We start from the raw sequence: 20,623 nt of genomic DNA, 5'->3' as shown, positions 1-20,623 counted from the left end.
CTCCTACACTTTTTCATAACTTACCGTCTTTATCCTCCTTTAATTTGCACATATTTGTAAAACATTTGATTAACTCAGCCTGCCATCCACTGGAATGTAACCTTAGAAAGGCAAAGCAAGAATTTTTGTCCCTTGTTCGCTGCTGTATGCCCACTGCCTAAACAATCTCTGGCACACTGTAGACAATATATAGTTGTGAAATAAATCTCTGCCCTTGGAAACAAAGCCATCCTCCTTGGGGATGGAGTAGGAAGGAGAAGGGAAAGCCCTTTTCAGTGGCACCATGGGCAAGTGCCATATCGAAACCCCTACCAGGGAATGTGGGCAGAGGAGTGATCGAAGATGCAGGCTGAGCGTGGGAAGATCAGTGAAAGGGAGGAGGCTGCTGCGATGTAAAGACTGAATCCCAGAGAACAGGACTTTGCTCTGCTTCTGCTCATCCCTCTGACTTTGGAGGGAGCTGGTCAGAAATCCCTGGAGGAGTTCCTGCCTCCAAAAGCGCAAGACTGATACTATGGGGACCAGAGAGACAGAATCAAGAAAGAGGAGACAGAAAGGCTGGGAGCCTGGGGGAGAGGGAGCATAGAGTGAACAAGTTCCTGTGAAAGTGAAATGGCCCTCCATTTGAATGCAAATGATACGTAAAAGCCTGAAGCCCCTTGACGTCAGCCCAGCCATTGGTGGCCCATCTATAGAGGGGCTCTAGTCACCTGGAAACCGTCGGGGTAGGAAACGTGGGATGGAGTAGTCTGAGAGGCGCAGAGGAGCTTGCTGCACAACTACCTACTGATAGATTTATTCTCCACTGCTTCTCAAAGTCGGGTTGTGGCCTTAGAACTCAGGATGGCTTAGGGAGCTCCTTGTTTCTGTCCTAGCCACCATGTACGGAAGCTGCCTTTTGGAGAAAGAAGCAGGCATGTACCCGGGCACTCTCAGGAGCCCTGGAGAGAGCAGCACAGCTGGAGCGGGAGGCACTGGGGGCGGTGGGAGTCCGCTGCCAGCCTCCAACTTCGCTGCAGCCCCGGCTTACGCTCACTACATGGGGTATCCCCATATGCCCAGCATGGCTCCTCACGGGCCATCCCTGGGAGCCTGGGGCTCACCCTACAGTCCCCCCCGAGAGGACTGGAGCGCGTACCCTGGGCCGTCCAGTACAATGGGCACAGTGTCCATGAACGACATAACCTCGAGCCCCGCCGCTTTCGACTTGCCCAGCTACAGCAACCTGGGTCCCGTGGGCGGGGGAAGCAGCGGCGGCTGCCTGCCAGGCCCGGCTGGCCGGTCGCTAGTCCCCATCGACGCCGGCACCGCAGACGCCAGTTCCCCCAGCAGGAGCCGCCACAGCCCCTATGCATGGATGCGCAAGACCCTGCAGGTGACCGGTGAGTAATCGATTCCAATGCTCACACACTTTTCCTTCCTTCCCTTCTCTACTTCTCTTGGCCTGCCTGCCGTCCTACTTCTCAGGTCTCTCCTGCGAGAGCTTAGCTGAGGAGACCTCTGCGTGGTTGCCTGGGCCATTAGGTACCTCCCTCTCGTGCACCTGGGCTCAAAGCTCGCTAAATATGGCAATTGGGACTAAACCTACCCTATGGGTGGTTTTTCGCCATTCGCTGCTCGATCAAGGGAATGAGCGGGTGGACAATGGGCATATTGAGCCACAGGGATCAACATCCAATCCTGTAGTTGCCCAGTAGGAAAACAGATGCACGGGAAAGTTCAACGGGTGAATGAAGCGAGAAGGCAGCCGTGATGTCCCAATGTTCAGGCACTGCTGCTTGCCTGCTCCATTTCCAAACCCTTCCCCATCCGGGCGGGCCGTCTCCCCCTCCCCCAAAAGGTGGTGATGTTCAACTTAGGTTCACGGTGCTTGGCTGGGAACGGACCCTCCACTTTAGCCACGAAGGCCCAAAGGCAAAGAGGCCTCGGTCACCCTGGCCTCTCAAGGAAGCTCCAGCTTCCTTCGTCCAAGTCGGCAGAGGCGCGTTGGCCTCAAATCCATTGCCTTCTTCCAACGTCCTTTCTTCCAATGGAAGCATTGAGACGGTCGAGAAGGCTATAACACTGAGCTGGCACATAATACACTACTCAATCCTCACACCTGCCAGGCGTGAACGAATATCAGTCCCAGCACTATTAAGTGGCTTAAAGCCCTCATAACTATCCAGGCAGGAGTCCTCCAGGCGGAGGGGCTGAATGCAATTCTATGACAGCACACGGAAAGGCACAGCCATGCCAGCCTAATGCAGACTAGCAAATCAGTGGTCCACTGCTGGAAGCCAGGGCGGAGGAAGTGGCCGCTCGGCTTTAATCTTGGAACAGGGTGGGGGAGGGGATGTTTGTTTTCAGCTGTCTGTAGTTCTTTTACCACATTCTTATTATTCCAACCCTCGCTCCCTGTCATTAGAGAAAATTAGTAAAATTCGACTCTATCACTTTCATCCCTCTGGGGAGGAAAAGACATTTCAATAGCATTTGTCCACAATGATTATGCTCCTGTTCACAGTTCTGCATTTTCTCTCCCCTCCAAAAAGCAAAGGCAAGAGGATGAGAAGGGGCCAACTTTTACCATTAGGAGAACTTTTAGCCAGAGGAGGGAGTTCCAGTTGATTAGAACATTACTAGGGTGGAAATCCCAAGTTAAAAATAGAGTTTAAATACATGACTTCAAAGCTTTGGGGGATAAATCTGCACTTTTTAAAAAAAATATGGGTGAATTTGCCGGCTAAGTAGAATAGAAAATGAGGTTAGGATGGGGCACTCCTAGAGCCCTTATTACATCTAATCTCAGGGTTGTAATTAACATCCATTCACTAAACCCCAACAATCAGCAAAAAGATACAAAAGCCAGAAAAGTAGCTGCTCCCAGTTCAAGGATTATGTTTTGAAACACTTTAAAAGACGAAAGTCACTGACATGTCGTTTGGAATAGAGAACAATGAAAAAAAAGGACAAAAGAAATTATCTTGAGCCATGAATTTTCTGTTTATGACAGGTTTATCTGCTTTAAAGTCTCCCATTTGCATTTACTTTCACTAGCCTGAACCTCTCTCTTGGGTAATTCTGGTTCCAGGGAAAGTTTAGAAGGGGCCTCCTTAGTCTGTGCCATCTTCATCATTGGCTAAACCCTCAAACCTAACTTGACTTTACCTCCTTCACAAGATTTTCTCTCCAATTTCAATGAGAAGTTTAAAATTGAGTGATATTGGAGCCCCTTTGACTCATGGCAGCCTATCCTATGGATGAGGCTTTATTAAATTCAACCTTTGTTTCATTTTAATGTCTTAAAAATGAAAATTATCCCTTTGCTATATTCTTGTAGCCTAAGGTGCACATTTAGCAACAATTTAATAACATGATGTAAAATACGGGCCCTCCTCCTAGAAAAATGCATAAAAGCAGACGAGATACACACACAAATAATTTTTTACATAATTTCAGGAGATTCATGGATTCACTAAAGCCTTTTCATAGATATTAGGTTATAAACCCCACAAAACAATTAAGCTGATCACCTCACTGGACCACAAGGCACCCATTTATATGCTTAGCACATGGTTAAATAAATATTTGTTAAATGAATGAATGAGTCAGATCCTCCTAAATTTTCTACTTCACTCTGTAGTATTGTGGGACAACACATGGTTTATGGCTGAGAGGCAAATAGATGACCTACAAAATGAAAGTAACCTCTCTCTGATTAAAATAATCAAGTGAAAGTTATTTCTATAACTGAAGAATGTTTTAAATAGACTTAAGTTAAAGAAAGAAAAATATACATATTAAGGGGGCAATCAGAAAACATTTCCTAGTGACCATTATAGCATTTGATTTTCTAATGAGAGCAAAGTGGTCTGATTTAAAAGTAAGATATTTCTATCCCATTTAGTTCCAACACTGATCTATTCCAGTACATATTTCATTTGAAAGATTATATGAAAAAGAATCTGACAGAAAAGTGTGTATGGAAAGTTAAGTATTTTCATGCATTTTCATATTTAAACATTAGTAAGGTAGTAACTTAACAGAGCTGGAAAGAGGCTTTCTTGTTAGGGGAGGGAAAGAGGGGTAGAGGAGGAAATAACGATTGATCCTGATTCTGATTGTCTTAAGCCACTGGACAACACTGAGAAAGTTATACTTTAAAGGCTTTATTCAATTAGGACACTTCATAAAATGAGTTGCTTAATAATTCTTGAGGCTTATCATTGTCTTCCTTGGTTTTGCTCATTTCACTGGGCAACTTTAAAAAATGAATTTGGATGCAATTTTTAGTTAAAAGCAGTGAACGATTGCCATAAAGTAAAAGTCATCATGGTGGGGTCCATTACATAATATTCCCTACAGAAGAATATTCATTTTCATCATATTTTCCCCCATACTATCATTATCATAACCCCTAGGTTTGGAGAGTGATTTTCTACCTAACAGCCCTTTTGTAGCCAGTCTCTCAAATGAGCACTATTTTTATTTCATTTAGGGTGATAATAAGTTACCATATATACTTACATTTGCTTGCAAACTCTGGGGAGATAGTGTCTGCTGGGTAGGACTCCATCTATCTTAAACTACAGAGGTTGGTTGGTTCATGTCTTTGGAGATAAAGCAAATATATTTTTGACTTTGTTATTTTCCTAAATTAATTCACAACAGCAGCTGAGAAGGGAGTCCCTCACCCTCAGAAATGTCATAGTCTCTGGAAGAAGAGAATAGTTTGAATAATAAAAATAAGTACTCTTAATGCTTTTTTGTTGCTTGGGCATGGAAATATGGACATTATGCTTTACCTGAAAATGCCCAAACTTCCTTCATCATTTAATCTGGTTTCATCATTTAAGGGGAAGAGCAAATGGGGTGGGAGGAGACAGTTCAAGGAGGGGGACACAAAAAGAGCACCAGGAAATTCAAATTTGTTTCTCTTTGTAAACTGTGCAGTCAGTATTTTCCCCTGAACTACGTCTTCTTGGGATTTTAGGTCTTATCTGTCAGACTGGGACAACAGACTCTTTTTAACACTACGCATCGCTTTGATATGCAGCCAGGCTCTTCCTCATCCCTCCTTTCTTCAGGGGTTATATTGCCGGAAAGGGTGAGGATTTTCATGGCAAATAAAGAGGCCTGGTCTTGATTTTATTGTCCTCAGAAGAAACTGCAAGAGGGGAATTTATGACCAATGGGGGTGGGGAAGAATTGCAACCTTTCCAGAGTTCTTGAAGTCTGGTTATATTTATTGATTACCAAAGAGCAGAAAACACTGACACACACACAAGTTGAATTTTAAACTTTCTCCCTCAAGTTAGAATTTAAACACTCAATCACTTTAAGATTAGGAAAGATTTTAGGAAACATCTTTTCAAAGATATATTTTGATCCCAAGATTTGAGGTTCCAGAAATAAATTAAACTTCAAGGTTTTCTTTTTGTTCCCAAATATAAATTCCGTCTTTGCAATAACCAAAAGCTAGACCTCTGGTTTCCTGGGTTTCTGTTTAGATTCAGAAAACCAGCTCAAAATTTGGGACTTTAAGGTAAGTTAACTGACTGGGGCTCATCATTTTCCATTTATGGGAATGGGGAGGGATTTTATTTAGTTCATAAGTCCATGAGTTATTCAGCCATTTAGTTGAATCATAAGATATATCTCTCATCTAGAAATTATTTCTACGTTCATGTTCTCTTTTTTTCTTTCCTGGAGATGAAAGGGTGTCTGACATTTGTTTAGGGCTTGTAAATTCCAAACCAATTGGCTGGTGTTCCTGAATGTAAAGAGGGTTCAGGATGGAATCTGATGCTATGTAGCTCCTTTGTTAGGCCTGTGCTACATCTTAACACCTCAATGGAGTTTAGGTAACCACTTTAAAGAAGGCTTTGTCCTACAGATCGCCCCCCAAAACTTCACATCAAAAACAACCAGGGAAGATCAGAAGGAGTTTCTAAAAGCCATAGAGAAAAAGGAGAAAGATCCTGGAGGGGGTCAGAGAAATTGAAAAGGAAAGGAAACTTCCTAATTACCTTTGGAAAATTTGAAAGGAGGAATAAAACTCTATTTGAAGGAGGGCATGAGAAATTAGTTAAATGTTGTAACACAAAGCAAATGTTTGGATATTCTTTCAAAGAGCATGGAATATTCACTCTATTCTGCTTAAGTCAACACCCCCTCCTTCCCCTATTTAATACACTGGGAATAAAAATTGGCTTAAGACTGTTACATAAAAACTATTTTTTCTAATAGGTAATGGGGTTATTCTGAAATGGAATCTGCTAAGTGACAGGAAATGTTTTCTTTTTAAATTACTATCGAAACCAGACTCTGTCTGAGGAGTATATGTAAATATAATGTAAGGATCCCAAAATAGTTTGTCACAGTTGGGCCATTCTTATGCTTCCCAGCATGTTTAAACTTGGAATAACATTTAGCACACTGAACTAGGAGTCAAAATATATGTTTGGGTCCCCTCTCCTCAGCTCACTAGCACAAAGTCACTTACCTACCCTCACTGAGTCTCAGGTTCCTTATCTGTCAACCGCGGATAAGACATGTTCTACATAATTCAAGAAGGTAGGTAATAAAGGTTTAATGGGAAATAGTATGAAAGAACTGCATAAAATGTAATAGGAAGTGCATGTACAATGGATGTTGCTACTACTGCAATGCTATGCCCCAAGGTAAGTGGGAAGGAAGTTGAAAATCATGGATTAAATATTTAAACATTTTTTTCACTTTTTTATCTTTTATTTTATTTCAAAATACTAAGGGGGTACAAATGTTTTTGTTACATGGATACCTTGTACAATGCTTAAGTTGGGGCTTTTAGTGTGCCTGTCATCAGAATAGTGTTTATTGTACCCAATTGGTAAGTTTTTATCCCTCATTCCCCTCCCATCCACCTCCCTTCTTGGTTTCCAATGTCCTTTAAATTTCTTTGTGCCCATGTATGCCCATTTTTTTTTAATGCTTTGGTGCAACAGTAGGTCAATGGTAGAAAGATTGTGATTTGACTGATCTTTTTAGGAGAAACATTAATTGGAGGGATGGTGTTTTCATATATACAGAGAGATATAGATATAGAGATATATGTCTATATCTATAGATGATAACAGATAGACAAACACAGATAGACATACTGATATCATGACCACAGATGAGAATGTATTTAATGGAATAATATACTTATGAATATTTGCTTTAAAAATATACTTGCTTTGTATTTTAAAGCAATAGATGAAGGTAGGAAGAGTGGCTATGATTTCTTCAACCAAAACAATCTCCAAAGAAGCAGAATAAGATTAAATGCAATGCTTTCTTCCCTAACAGGAAAAACTAGGACAAAAGAAAAGTATCGTGTAGTTTACACAGATCATCAAAGGTTGGAGCTGGAAAAGGAATTCCACTGCAATAGATACATCACGATCCGAAGAAAATCAGAGCTGGCAGTTAACCTGGGCCTTTCTGAGAGACAGGTATACCAGAAGTACATCCAACATGTCCCATATAATGATTTAAATGGTTGAAGTTTTAGGGAAGTCTATAAGCAGGGATAAAAAGCAAAACAAGAGGATCAAGACATTCTCCAAGCTTTCCTAAAGCCCACTTTCATCCTGTTGGACCTGGGCACCTTGTGGGTGTGGAAGCAAAGGATAAGGGCTTAGGATGTGGAGAGGAATTACAACTCCAATGGAGTTGATCAAGCAAGTCAAAACTTTGATCTGGTTCCCCAAGTAGTCAAAACCAATGTGTGAAGTGGAGATTTGGCAACCAAGGCAATTGTCTGGTTCATATTAGTATAATTCCAACTGTAACTGGACACCAATGCTGCTACCTGAACCAAGTTTTTAAGTTATTCAGGGTTGGAAATTTAATTTAATTTTCTATGGTCTACATAATTCTATGATGCCTGCCTCAAATTTAGCTTTTTGTGAGTACTCAATGAAGATTAAATCATGCCAAGGATCAACAGTTTCCATTTACTCAAATTTTGAAATTATATACTACCTGATATTTTTTCACTTAAGTCTAGGAGTAATCCTGGAATCATAGAATTCTAGAATTGTATAGTCCATTAATGTATTGCCTTAACCCAAGCAGCTTGCTTTTCATCCATGTGTAAAGGCACATTGGTATGGCTCTGGTCTTTGTCTCCATCAAGAAATATATAGTATTTCAACGGTGATATAGAATCCCTTTTGTTCTCCTGGAGAGAGTTGGAACCCATTCTATTAAGTGAAGTATCCCAAGAATGGAAAAATAAGCACCACATGTACTCACCAGCAAATTGGTTTCCCTGATCATCACCTAAGTGCACATTTGGGAATAACACCAACTGGGTGTCGGGCAGACGTGGGGTGGGGAGGGGATGGATGTATACCTACATGATGAGTGCGTTGCGCACCGTCTGGGGAATGGTCACGCTTGAATGTTCTGACTCGGGGGGTATGGGGTGGGGGGAGGGGATGGGGGGTATAACTACATGATGAGTGCAATGTGCACTGTCTGGGGAATGGACACGCTTGAAGTTCTGACTTGGGGGGATGGGCGGGACATGGGCAGTGTATGTGGCCTGAACTTTTGTACCCCCATGATGATAAGCTGAAATATATTAAAAAAAAAAGAATAAGAATGTACCAGAAAAATCTTTTGTTTTCATGAAATATAGTTAACTCCTCTCTTCTAGTAAAAAAAAAAAAAGAAAGAAAGAAATATATAGTATTTCATCACCCTCATTCACTCAGTTCTACGTTTCCATTAATTTTTTACTTTTAGGAAGTTTCTCTTAGTGATTTAATTATCTTTGCTATTTAAATCCCTCCCTCTTATTGGTACTCCTCAGCATTTTGCATTCTATCATTATTTATTTCTACCTGGGCAACAGAGAAGGTGGGTGAGGTGTAATGTAAAGACCACTGCATTCAGAGTCAGTCAGTAGCCCTAGACTTGCTCTCAGTTTTATTTCTTGCAAGGTACTTACTCTGTCTGAGTCAGCTTTTTTCTTTAAATATGTTAAGTGAGCATACTTCACAAGGTCGCTGTAAGGCTCAAATAAAGTGATATACACGAAAGGGCTTTGTAAATGCTGAAGTACCTGTACAATATTAGCAATCACTATGTTAACTGCATTCAGTATGTAGCCCCATTAAATACAAAACTTTTTGTGTTTCAGGTGAAAATCTGGTTTCAGAATCGAAGAGCCAAGGAGAGAAAAATGATCAAAAAGAAAATCTCCCAGTTTGAGAATAGTGGAGGCTCAGTGCAAAGTGACTCTGGCTCCATCAGCTCTGGGGAACTGCCTAACACATTTTTCACCACCCCATCTGTGGTCCGTGAATTTCAACCTATTGAGATACAGCAGGTCATAGTCTCTGAATGAAAGAAAAGCAAAGAGAAATGGAAAGTGCCCTTTCTTTAGTGGTGTCTTTTCCAGTGTCTTTTTCATCTTTAAGATATCATCAGGGGAGTTTGAGCAGGGTGTAATTCCTTGTAAGGCAGTATTTGCAACAGGTGGGTGTGCAACAGGTTGAAGATAATTTAGGGGACTCTTACTTTCAGAAACTATCCCAAGAAAACTCCTGTCATGTGCTATGCTATATGTCAGTCACTCAGGAAGCTGAGTGGCAAGCTATATATTTAAAAGCTAGAATCACAAGCCTTTGCAACTCTGTTTACAATTTCAGAAATTTGCTTGTGAACAGACTGTAAAAGAGAGTTCTGCTAGGAGGCACTCTGTATGTGTATTTGTGTTTGTTATTTGATACTGGGTATGTTCTCTTATGCTGTCTTTAGGGGAGTGCGAAGAAGGTGCCAGAAGACTATCTCCAGCTACCTTTTCAAGTGTTCTATTCAAAAGCTAAAAAAGTTTTCATAACAAGATAAATTTGTAAAAATCAACACAGGGTGATTCTGAATCCATTGTCACTGGTTAATAAAAACAACAAATAAAAAAGACCATTTTGTCCCTCAATCATATTTGTCTGACATGAATTACCTTATCTCAGAACTTTTAATGTACAGTGTCAATTTTAAATCTTGTCAAAACAATTAATTCAGACTAGAACAATACAGGCCAGCTTGGTTGAGTCATTAGCAAGGCAGATCTCCAATTCACAGAATAAAACTCCTCCCCTCCACCTGTCTTTCCACTCCAATTACTGTTATAGTCCAGTGCCAATCAGACTTACACAAGCACAAGGACAGTGAAGTGGCCTGTAGCCCCTCCCTACCATCACCTTTCACCTGTTCAATATTACCCACATCATGTCACTTCAATGCAGTGTAACCCAAGGAGCTGCAGTTTATAGGTTACAAACACACAACTTGGCTAAGGCAAGGGGTTTCAGTGAGCAGTGTTGCCTGGAGTTTCTGTTGTTGGTTCAGTATACTGTTTGCATATTAAAGTGGTCAAAAGCTAGACTCTTAATCCTTTTAAATTGAGATGGTTTAAAAACTTTAAAGGAAAGGTTGATTAAAGTAAGAAAGCAATCGATCAGGGTACAACCTTTCTCTCCTTTCCAAGATGCATCTTTGTTGTTCATAAGAAAATTAGAATTTTGAGCCCACCTACCTGTCTTTGGGTTGACAGTAAGAAATTCCCCCCCCCTTATGAAAATGTCAGAAAGAGGTTTTACTTTCTATGGCTGCTTCTGAAGTTACCTCATTAAGTTCTGAAAAGATTTAAGGGAAAACCCCTTATATCTTTGATATGACCTGTTGGCATTAAAATCTTCACAACACATTTATGAGGAAGGTATCAATTGTCTCATTTTACTGATAAGGAAACAGGTGTGAGCCATCAGGTCACTTTCCAAAGACACATAGCAAGGAAATTGTGGATGCTGATGAGAACCCCTAGCTACATAGGATGTACCCTTTTCCATTCATTTTGGATTTGATTATATTATTGAAGTTGCCCACAGCTTCCTAAACACCACCACCACCAACAATTACCAAAGGGTAATTACCACCTACGAATGCAGCCTTAGCCTTTTGTTTTCCAGGTCCTTTAACCCCCTGGTCAGTGAATTTGGGTTTAATACTAACAATCTTAATAATGCCTTATATGTGTATAATATTCTATATTTTTAATGCACTTTTACACCTGTTATGTTATTTGGCCTCATGAGATGTGCAAGAATTACTATTCCTATTTTGTAGTTTAAGAAACTAGAGACTAGAAGGGCTTAAGCATCTTTGGTAAACCAATTCTCTTAGCCCAGGTCTATGTATTAGAGGATGGTGATAAGGATAGACAAATTTAAATTACCATTTTCTTCAAAAATTTACTGACTTTCCAGTAAGTTGATGGCAAAATCTAGGACTAGAACTCAGGTCCACTGATTCAATGAATATTTATTGAGTGCCTACTCTGTGCCAGGTTCTATGCAAAGATTCTTGACTCGCAGGACAATACATTCTACTGAACCTCACTGCCTCCAATAAATTTTGGGTGGACCATATAGCATGCTAATTGGCTGGCAAGCCATATAGAGTGCTGAAAATGGAAAATCAACATTGAAATGGGTCCTTCCAACCTAGTGGGGAGAGAATAGGGGTGTTACTTACCTATGTACACTCAAAACTTAATTTCCTTATCCGTAACACTCATTCCACAAAAGGTGTAACTTTGGCTATAGCAGTTGAATTTTCCTAGTAGTTGCTCTTTCTTGTTGTAAACTTTTGTTCCATGGAGAAGAGATATTTCCCTATTTTTATAGATTCGGATTCTCTAAAACCTGTAAACAGAACAAAAAAAATGGAGCCTTTGTTTTTAACAGCATATTGCAGCCACTTTCTCTATGAAGACATGCTAATTCTTTCTCTGAGATCTGAGAAAAATATACGCCCCCATGATTTTATGGCTAGATTACGGTGGTGTATGCTGGAGGTATGTAGAAAAAAGAAGTCTAAACACCAAAGCTTAAACCCTACGTTCAAAATAGGTTCCAATAAAGACTTTCTTTCTGGCAAAGGCAGAGACAGGAATGAAAACATAACAAATGGCTGACAGTGATCAATTAGGGGAGTGGTATTATGAGGGATTTTCTTCTTTTAATTACTTTTCAAATTTATGCTGTGTTATAATAGGAAAAAATATTTCCTTAAGAAATATGTTTCCACTCCAAATATATCTTTATTTTATCCTCAAATAATTTTCAGACTTTAGAATCCTCCTTGCAATTTATTCCAGTGTTCCAATCTCCCAGTGCCTTTCTTAAGGCCCTTGGTTTTATCTGGGAGTTGTTTGTGTGGAGCTGCAAAGCAGGGTCTTTGGGAAGATCTGGCTTCCTTTCAAAGAAAGAAGGAAGCAAAGCCCAAGGAAAGTTTTCCACTCTTGGCTCAGATCCAGAGAATCTAGCTTCTTTTCTGGGTTGGAACATTTTAACACTATCAAGCCAAATCAAGAAGGAAAGGAGGGGCCAACAAGGGGAAGGGTGGTGGAAGGGAAAGATATAACAGGGAATGAGGAACATTTTGGGGCTTATGAATATGTTTATTATCTTAATTCTGGAGACTGTTTCATGAGTGTATACATATATCAAAACTAAAACTTTTATACTTTAAACGTGCAGTTTCTTGTGTGTCAATTATGTTTTAAGAGAGCTGCAAAAAAATATAGCAGAGTTGTTACAACCCTAATAACAAAAAAGGGAGGGAATCACTAGAGGATTTAGTCTATGGAGATAGTCACTTTATATAACTTAGGTGCAGCCCCCCAGGTAGGAATCACTTGCTTGTATATTCATGTCTTGGTGTGCTACTGAGGACGACACCAATAATTGATAATCATTGGGTCTTTCATACGTGAATGAGTCTGGAGGGTAGAGGGAGACTAGTGTATGTGAGCACTGAATCTTCAAAGTGACAATGCAAAGAAGTCCCCTACTGCATGCCTTCAGGGTCAATATTGTGACTTAGTAGTAAAAGTAGATATTTACACAGTATGGTATAAGAAGCACTGAATTAGGAAATGAGACCTGGAGTTTTAGTTTTATCTAGTTCTGCAACTACATAGCTATGTAGTTTTTGGTTAAATCACTTCACCTATAAGGGTCTCTGTAATTTTATTTGTAAAATCTGAGGATTTGACTTGGCTTCAAGGATTTATTTCAGCTTTAATTTCTACATGACACCTTGGGAAGACCCCATATGCTTCCCCCTTCCCCACCATTCACACAAAATAAAACACACACTTGTACACAAACAGACACCCCTTCTTGGTTTCTTAGGGCTTAAAATACCTCTCTTGGGAGAATCAGTCTTTTGGTCTCAAAGACCTTTTCTGTCTTCCAGAATTTACCATGGGGACTTACCCTTTTGGAGTCCCCATGTCTTCATCTATAAAATGTAGATCTGTAGTTTAATTTCACCAATCTCCAAAATTCTAGGTTTGTGAATTTCTAATTAAAATACTAATGTCACTGGAAAAAGGAAGACACTTAAGTTACTACATTTCTCTAACCCCTCTCCAACCACAAAAGACTTTGAAAGGCCTGCTCTAAATGGATTACATGAAGATATCCCCGAAAACAGGAATGAACCCCCTGTGGCAAAAGGATACCACAAAACAATAAACTCAAATTGCTTGGATTTTAGAAGTTTGCCTTTAGTTGTGCTTGTGCACACATTTTTTATTCTTCCCCATGGATAAGGGAGGCAGCAAGTCAAATAACTTTTAGGGAAAAGGAGAAAAATTCTCCCTTCTATTTTTCCAGCTTAGCCTCTCCTAACTCTCTGCTAGCCTGATTGTTGGCCCCCCCAAATATATATCTACATCTTAATCCCCAAAACTTCTGAATAATACTTTATATGACAAAAGAGTAAATATTATCTTATGTGACAAAAGATATGATTAGGTCAAGGAACTTGAGAAAAGGGTCTTATCCTGGATTGTCTGAGTGAATCCTAAATACAATCATGTGTATCCATACAAGATAGAGGCAGAAGATCATTTTAAACAGAAGAGGAAGAGAAGGCAATGTAAACTTGGAGGTAGATATTAGAGTGATGTTGCTGAAAGCCAAAGAATGCCAGGAGCCACCAGAAGCTGGAAGAAGCAAGGAACAGATTTTCTCCTAGAATATCTGGAAGATGTGGCCTTACTGACACCTTGATTTTGTACTTTTGGCTTCCAGAACTGTGAGAATATAAATTTCTATTGTTTTAAGCAACCAAGTTTATGGTAATTTGTCATGGCAGCAACAGGAAATGAATATAGAGCCTTTACCAAGGGCCCTTCAAACTAAGCCTAAATCAGTCACCACTCTCCATCCTTTCCATAAAATGTTTAGTCAAAAAAGACTAACTCTTGGAGCAATGTCAGCAAAAATGGCAGAGTAGGCAGTTCCAGGGGCCTTTCCCTTCACAGAAACATCAAAAAATCAATTAGAAACTGTCAGAATCAACTTGGTCAGAATTCTGGAAAATAGCCAAAGGTTTACAGCAACCAAGTAAATGCTGAATCAAGAATAATACAACTTAAAACAATTGAAAAGGTTTGTAGCATTTGCACTTGCCACTGCCCCACCCCTTCCCAGCTCAGTGACAGTCTTAAAAATGGAAGCTCATGTTACCAATGTGGGACCCTGGTCATTCATTCTGGAGGAAGTATAAACAATATTATTTGCAAGGAATTGTGTTTGTCCTAACCTGTCTGGAGGCTACCTGAAGGGCTGATGCAAGGCACTTGTTTTTATATTGCCTAATTCAGAACTCAAGGCTGAAAGGTGATGGACATTCCTCACAAAAATTGTAAGGTGAACAAACAACTCGAGGCTGCCTGGAGCAAAAATTTATTGTTGACACATACAATAGAATGACAAAAGCTTGGAAAGAAAAGCTGGAAAGAGAGTTTCTTTGGGAAATTAGGGCTTAAAATTCCCTATGTATGGTGAGAAGTTTAGAAAGTGACACGTGATCTGGGAAGATGTATGTTCATAAAAGACTTAGGAAGATTTTAAGTTTTGACTTCTGCCTGATTCTAGGCTCAGTATAAGCAGGGAATGAAGGCTAAGGCAGAGTCGTTGCAATCTCTCTTTACAAGCAAGCAGGCTCCACCCATATCCTGTTTTCAAACACTGAGCTCCATTTTGTAATTTTTGTCTCTAGCATCGAAAGAGTACCCTAATACAAAGCCAATCTAAAAACTGGAAGAGGTTTTCTTCTCTCTCTCTCTCTCTCTCTGTCTCTCTGTCTTTCATCTCTCACTATCTCTTTCTCTCTTCCCCCTTCTCCTAATCAAGGAAATCTCTTCCAATACACTAGGTGGGTACAAGTTAAAGGAACAGAGACTTCAGAGGTCACATATGACAAACAATATAGACTTTACAAAAATAGTTTTAAAAGGTATTAGACAAACTACTATAGCTACTGCAAGCAATACAAACAAACCCTGAAGAAGGGTAAGAATCTGATTCCCAGAGTTACTACATTATAATGTTCAAAATGTTCAGTTTTCAACGAAAACACAAATAAAACACAAAATAAACAATAAAGTATGACCCATTTACAGAAGAAGAAGAAATTAACAGATACCATCTCTAAGGAAGCACAGAGATAGGGCATACTAAACAAAGACTATATCCACTGTCTTAAACATGCTCAAAAAGATAAGAAAAACATGGACGAATATCTAAAGGAAAGACAGGAGAATTATATATGAACAAATGGAGAATAATAATAAGGAATAGAGATTTAAAAAGGAGCCAACCAGAAATTCTGGAACTGCTAATGAAAAAACTCACTAAGAGCATTTCAATAGCAGATTTGAGCATGCAGAAAAAAGAATCAGTGAACTTGAAGATAGGTCTATTGAAATTATCCTGTCTAAAGAGCAGAAAGATAAAAGGATAAAGAAAAAATGAATAGAGCCTAAGATTCCTGTGACACATCATCAAGTTTACCAATGTACACACTATGGGAATCTCAAAAAGAGAGGAGAGAGAGAAAGAGACAGAAAGAATATTCGAAGAAATAATACCATAAAATCTCTCAATTTTGATCAAAGACACGAATATACACAAGCATAAGGTTTGATGAATTCCAAGTAGAATTAAATCAAATAGGTCCATATTGAGACACATTATAATGAAACTATTGAAAGTCAATGGCAAATAAAGATTCTTGAAAGCAGCAAAAGAGAAGCAACTTGTCACATATGAGAGATCCTCAGTAAGATTTATAGCAGATTTCTTATTAGGAACCATCGAGGCAAAAAGGGAGTGGTATGATACTTTTAAACTATTGAAAGAAAAAAACTATCAAAACCTGGGCCCAAAATGTAGAGTTGGCAGTCCTTGATGGCACATCTGATGTGGAGTTGGGTGGGATAGAGAGTAGGGGTGGCAGTTGGGGTGGTGAAACAAGGAGGAGGTGGCAAATCACTTATAAATGGCACTAACGCAGCACTGGAAGCCTAAATTCTAAGATGGTGAGCAAGTGCTATGCTTTCATGGAGATCTTCTTTATGAAGCAAAGTGTATATGCTGCCATAAAGGACAAACAAGTGAAATACTTTATACATTACAGTAGTTGGAATAAAAATTGGGATGAATGAGTTCTAGCTAGCAGAGTACTCAAATATGTGGACACCAATTTGCAGAAACAGTGAGAACTTCAAAAATCAATCAGAAGCAATATGTAAAGGAGAAGATGAGATAGATTACACTAGGAAAGAAGACCTCTGGTCTGCAACAGAAAATGTTTAAATGAAAACAAAAAAGAATAAAACAGAAAACACTTAGCTATGGAGATGGTGGCATTACCAGTGAGACATGTCAGTCTCTTCAAACAAAAGGTCTCACGTAAATCCTGATGTTAAAAACTAGAAAACACTCATGAACAGAGTCAAAGTTAGAGTAAAGATTCCCAAAGAACTAAAACCATGGCTTGTTAATGATTGAGACTTAATTACCAGGCAAAAACATCTTTTATCCTCTTGTCAGCCAGAATGTAGATTTCATTCTACAAGATAATGCAGATTATAAGAAACCTTGAGGAAACTCAAATATTAAGGAGTATGTTGTTAATGAAGTTGTGGCAGAGATAAAAGAATACAGGCATGCCTCGAAGATACTGCAGGTTCGCTTGCAGACCACTGCAATAAAGCTAATATTGCAATAAAGTGAGTCACAAAAATTTCTTGGTTGTGTTTATACTATATTGTAGTATAGTAAGTGTGAAATAGCATTATGTCTTAAAATATACATACTTTAATTTAAAAATATTGCTTAAAAATTGCTAACAATCACCTAAAGCCTTCAGAGAGTCATAATCTTTTTGCTGGTGGAGTGTCTTACTTCAATATTGATGGCTGCTGACTGATCACTTTCTGAAGGTAGGGGTGGCTGTGGCAATTTCTTAAAATGGGACAACAATATTTCTCTGCAGCATGTGATGCTGTTTGATAATATTTTACCCACAGTAGAATGCTCCAATCACAGGCAGAGATTGGGAGAATGGATTAAATAATATGATCAAATTATTAGCTGTCTGTAAGAGTTTCACTTTAGATCCAAAGACATAAATAGGTTAAAAGTGAAAGGATGGAAAAAGATATTCCAGGAAAATAGTAATCAAAGTGCTGTGTGACTATACTATATTAGACAAATAGGCTATAAGTCAAAAACTATTAAGAGAGACAAATATGAACATTATATATTGATAAAAGGTCAATTTATCAACAAGCTAATGTAATTATAAACATATACATACAAAACAACAGAGCCCCAAAATATATGAACAAGAAGATAGTAGTAAACATATAATACAAAAGAACAGAAACCCAAAATATATGAGGAAAAATAGGTAGTAATTATATAAACATATACATATAAAACAACAGAGCCCCAAGCACAATGAAAGGAAGACACAGACAGTTCTATAATAATTGTTGAAGAATTTAATAAACTATGTTCAATAATAAATGGAACATCTAGACAGAAAATCAATAGGGAAATACACTATAAACCGACTAGATGTAACAGACATATATAGCATACACCACCCAACATGATCAGAATATACATTCTTCTCAAGTGAACATGCCTTATTTTTTCCATGATAGACCATATGCTAGGCCATAAAACAAACCTCAATAACTTTAAAAGGATACACATAATGCAAAGTACATTCCCTGAGCACAATGGAATGAAGATAAAATTCAATGACAGAAGGAAAACTGGAAAATTTACAAATATGTGGTATGTGGAAATTAAACAACACACTCACAAACAAACAATGGGTCAAAGAAGAAATGACAAATAAAATGAGAAAACAGAGAAGAATGAAAATGAAAACACAACATACAAAAACTTACAGGATACAGCAGAAGCAGTGCTCAGCAGGAAATTCATAGCAATAAATGCCTATATTTAAAAGAAGAAAGATCAAAAATAAATAACCTAACTTACTAAAATCAGGGCTGAAACTGGGGACATTACTAATAACCTCACAGAAATAAAAAGGATTATAAGAGGATACCACGAACAATTATATACCAACAAATTATATCTCAAATCAATAACCTAAGTTTATACCTTAAGGAACTAGAAAAAGAAGAGCAAACTAAACCTAAAGGTAGCAGAAGGAAAGAAATAATAAAGATTAGAGCAGAAATAAATGAAATAGAGAATGGAAAAGCAATAGATTCAATGAAATCAAAAGTTTGTTTCACTGAAATTATCAACAACATTGACAAACTTTTAACTTTACTGAGTGAGAGAGAGAGAGAGAGAGACTGAAGAGACAAATAATTAAAATCAGAAATGAAAATAGGGACATTAATACTGGCTTTACAAAAATAAAAATTATTATAAGAGAATACTATAAACTAATGTGTGTAAAGAAATAATAAATAAAATGGGCAAATTCCTAGAAATACACAAATCACCAAAATTGACTCAAGAAGTAATAGAATATCTGAGCAGACCTTTAAAAACTATAGAGATTGAGTCACTAATAAATAAAAAAAAAAACCCAAGAAAGAAAATTCCAGGACTGGATGGCTTTACTGGTGAATTTCACCAAATATTAAAGAAGAGTTAACATCAAATCTTTTCCAAAAAAAATTTTGTTTTTGGACAGAGTCTTGCTCTGTCACCTGCCTAGAGCACAGTGGCATCATCATAGCTCACTGCAACCACAAACTCCTGGGCTGAAGCAATCCTCTTGCCTCAACCTCCCGAGTAGCTGGGACTACAGGCACACATCAACACGCCTGACTAATTTTTCTATTTTTTGTGGAGATGGGGTCTCATTCTCATTCAGGCTGGTCTTGAACTCATGAGCTCAAGAGATCCTCCTGCCTTGGCCTCCCAGAGTTCTAGGATTACAGGCATGAGCCACCATGCCTGGCCATCTTCTCAAACTTTTTGAAAAAAGAGAAGAGAAGTGAACGCTTCCTAACTCTTTCCTTTTTTTTTTTTTTTTGTGGTAGCATGTATACAATAAAACAATATTTTGTTATTTCTTGAAATATTTATAAATCATAAGAAGAAAAAATATGAATAAGCAAAATAATATGCCCAATGACTTTTACTTAAAGATACTTTTGATCATGAAAAGAGTGTTACACTGATACCAAACCCAGGCAAAGACAGCACAAGAAAAGTACAGTCAAATATTCCTTGTACATATAGATGAAAAATGCCTCAACAAATTCGAGAAAAATGAATTCAATAGCATATTAAAAGCATTATGCACGATGACAAAGTGAGATTTATCCCAGGAATTCAAGGGTGTTCAACATAGAAGAATCAATTAACACCATATTTATGGAACAAAAGAAAAAATACATGACCATCTCAACTGATGCAGAAAAGCTTTTGACAAAATATAGCACTCTTTTATGATAAAAACATCAGAAAACTAAAAATAAAAGAGACTTTCTTGAACACAATAAAAGGCATTTACCAAAGTCCACAGCTAGCATCATGGTCAATGATGAAAGCCCAAAGGGTCTCCACCTAAGATCAGAAGCAAGACAAAGATGTTCACTTCTGTCACCTCTATTCAACATTGTACTAGAAGTTCTGGCCAGAACAATTAGGTAAGAAAACTAACAAAAAGCATCCATTTGGGAAAGAAAGAAGGAAAATTATTTTTATTCACAGATAATATGATCCTATATATTAAAAAATCTCAAAGAATCCACAAAAATAACTACTAGAGTTAATGAATGAATTTAGCAAAGTTGCAGGGTACAACTCAGAAATCAGTTGTGTTTCTATATAGCAGCCATAAAAAATCTGATAAGCAATTTAAGAAAATGAATTTTGCACTGTCTGGAGAATGGACATGCTTGAGGCTCTGACTCAGGGGGATGGGCGGGACATGGACAATGTATATAACCTGAGCTTTTGTACCCCCATGATGAGCTGAAATAAAAAAAAAAAAAGAAAATGAATTTTGGAGAAGGAAATTAATAATGTCATTATTATAACAATGACATTTATAATAGCATCCAAAATAATATAATACCTACAAATAAATTTAACCAAAGAGAAGAAAGACTTGTACTTTGAAATCTGTAAAATTTTGCTGAAATAAATTAAAAATCTAAATACATGGAAAGACATCCTGTGTTCATGCATTAGAAGACAATATCATTAAGATGTCAATACTACACAAAGCAACT

At 38.3% G+C, this 20,623-nt stretch overlaps 1 protein-coding gene and 1 pseudogene across 1 annotated transcript; both read left to right on the top strand.

Moving 5' to 3' along the window:
* Nucleotides 1–676: 676 nt before the first annotated feature.
* On the top strand, nucleotides 677–9,955 carry CDX4 (caudal type homeobox 4). The gene is made up of 3 exons (XM_045537524.1): nucleotides 677–1,382; nucleotides 7,315–7,460; nucleotides 9,158–9,955. Exons 1-3 carry the CDS (start codon nucleotides 881–883, stop codon nucleotides 9,362–9,364), a joined length of 855 nt encoding a protein of 284 aa, XP_045393480.1. The 5' UTR covers nucleotides 677–880; the 3' UTR covers nucleotides 9,365–9,955.
* A 6,422-nt stretch (nucleotides 9,956–16,377) lies between these two features.
* LOC123628225 lies at nucleotides 16,378–17,109 on the top strand (annotated as a pseudogene).
* The last annotated feature ends 3,514 nt before the right edge of the window (nucleotides 17,110–20,623 follow it).

Source organism: Lemur catta, chromosome X (genome assembly GCF_020740605.2).
Source record: "Lemur catta isolate mLemCat1 chromosome X, mLemCat1.pri, whole genome shotgun sequence".
NCBI lineage: Eukaryota > Metazoa > Chordata > Mammalia > Primates > Lemuridae > Lemur > Lemur catta.
This window is presented reverse-complemented; position numbering and strand designations above follow the sequence as displayed.

Bases quoted from the DNA above. Each gene is read 5' to 3' on its own strand.
- CDX4 (XM_045537524.1), top strand. From the start codon at position 881: ATGTACGGAAGCTGCCTTTTGGAGAAAGAAGCAGGCATGTACCCGGGC. The intron at 1,383-7,314 runs GTGAGTAATCGA...CTTCCCTAACAG, and splicing joins CAAGACCCTGCAGGTGACCG to GAAAAACTAGGACAAAAGAA. The intron at 7,461-9,157 runs GTATACCAGAAG...TTTGTGTTTCAG, and splicing joins TGGGCCTTTCTGAGAGACAG to GTGAAAATCTGGTTTCAGAA.